This window comes from Aplysia californica, unplaced genomic scaffold (genome assembly GCF_000002075.1).
Source record: "Aplysia californica isolate F4 #8 unplaced genomic scaffold, AplCal3.0 scaffold00242, whole genome shotgun sequence".
Classification (NCBI taxonomy): domain Eukaryota; kingdom Metazoa; phylum Mollusca; class Gastropoda; order Aplysiida; family Aplysiidae; genus Aplysia; species Aplysia californica.
The window spans coordinates 1,028,472-1,030,521 of record NW_004797512.1 but is presented as its reverse complement, the minus strand read 5'-3'; the positions used below and the strand labels follow the sequence as shown (position 1 = coordinate 1,030,521).

The window sequence follows — 2,050 nt, the reverse complement described above, 5'->3', positions numbered from 1 at the left end:
TGTGTGTGTGTGTGTGTGTGTGTGTGTGTGTGCATCTAAATCCCTGACCTACACGCTATAGTGCGAGCATGGGGGCTAGTAATGTAGACAAATAGGCAATGTGTGCGTATGTAAACGTGAGTGCATCTAAAGACTACACTACACCCTACACGAGTCAAGCCCGCTAACTCACTCACCAATATTGACCAGCCGGACATTGTCGTCTGCTATGGCTTTAAGCGCGATGCTGACATTTCCCAGACTCTGGTGCTGGTTGATGGGTTTCTTGTTGATACGTCCGATCTTCCTGTTCTGCAGCGCCTCCACCAGGGCACACAGACGCACGCCGTCGTCGAAATCCACCTCGAAGTCCGACACGGACAGACCTGAGCTCTGGAGCTGAAGATTCACCCAGTTCATGAACGTGTTCTTCTGGATCTCAATCCAGTGTTCACCGGCCTTCTGGCTGAGGCCACGCCCCTCTCGGGAGCGGGCCTTTAGGTCAATGATGTCCGACTCGGATGTCATGGTTACCGCTGACGTCACCTGATGTGGGCGTGACGGGGGAGGAGCGACTATCAGAGTAAGGCGGGGTCACTTCCACTGTGACAGTTGCTCTGTTAGAATAGTGACGTCACTTCCCTTCTCTCAAAAAGTTGTATGTGCTCAGCGTGATGAATTGTTCTGAAACAGAAAAAAAAATATGATCTGAAATTAGTAACAGTGTTTCTCCTGATGAATTGTTAATGTAAAACCCCATCCCCAGCCCCATCCCAATCTCAAACACAATCACAATCCCAATGGACACCTTGAAGAATAATTAGGAGGCGGGTCGCTCTGAGTTCGGGCCAATCAGAGGTGCGTGGGATATACCATACCAATTACCAATACAGATATATAATAATCTGTAAAAACTGGAAGAAATGACTATCTCCCGCTCTGAAATGAAACACATGTGCTCTGCCATCAACACCGTAGAGCCTAAACATTACATCCCAGACGGCAGTCTAACTAGAGTCGAACCTGTTCGAATGGCCACCTGTATAAGACACCCCCCTGTACAAACGGCCACCTGTATAAGACAATCACTAGCACAAACGACCATCTGTATAAGACAACCATTTGTACAAACGGCCACCTGTATAAGACAATCACCAGTACAAACGGCCACCTGTATAAGACAACCCCCTGTACAAACGGTCACCTGTATAAGACAATCACTAGTACAAACGGCCATCTGTATAAGACAATCACCTGTACAAACGGCCACCTGTATAAGACAATCACCTGTACAAACGGCCACTTCTCATTTCTTCCCTTGAGTATTTTTTTAAACATTAAAATGGCAATGTGTGACACATTCGCTGTATAACACAAGCATTTTTTACACCATGGGTGGCCGTCTTAGACGATTTCGACTTTTCATAGATCAATACTGTTTTAAGTTTAATTAAAGTTTTACGGTGCTCACAACTGCTTGAGGTCATATTGTCGTCTTAGTACAACAACCCTGTAACCCGCACTATTTTAAAAAACAGGGTTTTTTTCTTCTTTTTTTCCAATAAATGTAAAGTTGCAGATTTTGTGTCATATATTTAGACATGTAGCTCAATAAATATCACCAGTGCAACATTCCGACTTTGATTTTTCACAAACGTCGTCAGATGAATTGACAAAGTTTTTTTTTCCCTCCCCCCCTGTAAAGTTTTGTTTTTGTGGAATACAGGGTTGTTGTACTCGACGACGAATATGGGCGTGATTTTCTTCCCATCCCAAGTCTACGTGCTGACCCTCACAACCCACCCACTCCCTTCTTGCCATACCCCAGTCCCCTAGGTGGGCTGGGATAACATGATATAATATTAAGTTCACTGCAAACAAACACGAACACACATTACATTTCATTTCCTTCATCCTTCACCATCTCTCTTTCTTTCCTTTTCTCTCTCTCTCTCTCTCTCTCTCTCTCTCTCTCTCTCTCTCTCTCTCTATCTCTCTCTCTTTCCCTCTCTCTATCTATTTATCTATCTATTTACCTCTCCCCCCTCTCTCTCTCTATCTCTCCCTCTCT

General features: G+C 44.8%; 1 protein-coding gene across 3 annotated transcripts in view; it reads right to left on the bottom strand.

Annotated features, from left to right (window-relative positions):
• Nucleotides 1–79: 79 nt before the first annotated feature.
• Nucleotides 80–2,050, bottom strand: part of LOC101854724 (filamin-A) — a 24,231-nt gene continuing 22,260 nt past the window's right edge. For all 3 annotated transcript variants that reach the window (XM_005100288.3, XM_013083580.2, XM_013083581.2), the window contains exon 2: nucleotides 80–663. In XM_005100288.3, coding sequence (XP_005100345.2) covers nucleotides 169–507 — 339 coding nt within the window. In that variant the 5' untranslated portion in view covers nucleotides 508–663 and the 3' untranslated portion in view covers nucleotides 80–168. The remainder of the gene's footprint in view (nucleotides 664–2,050) is intronic.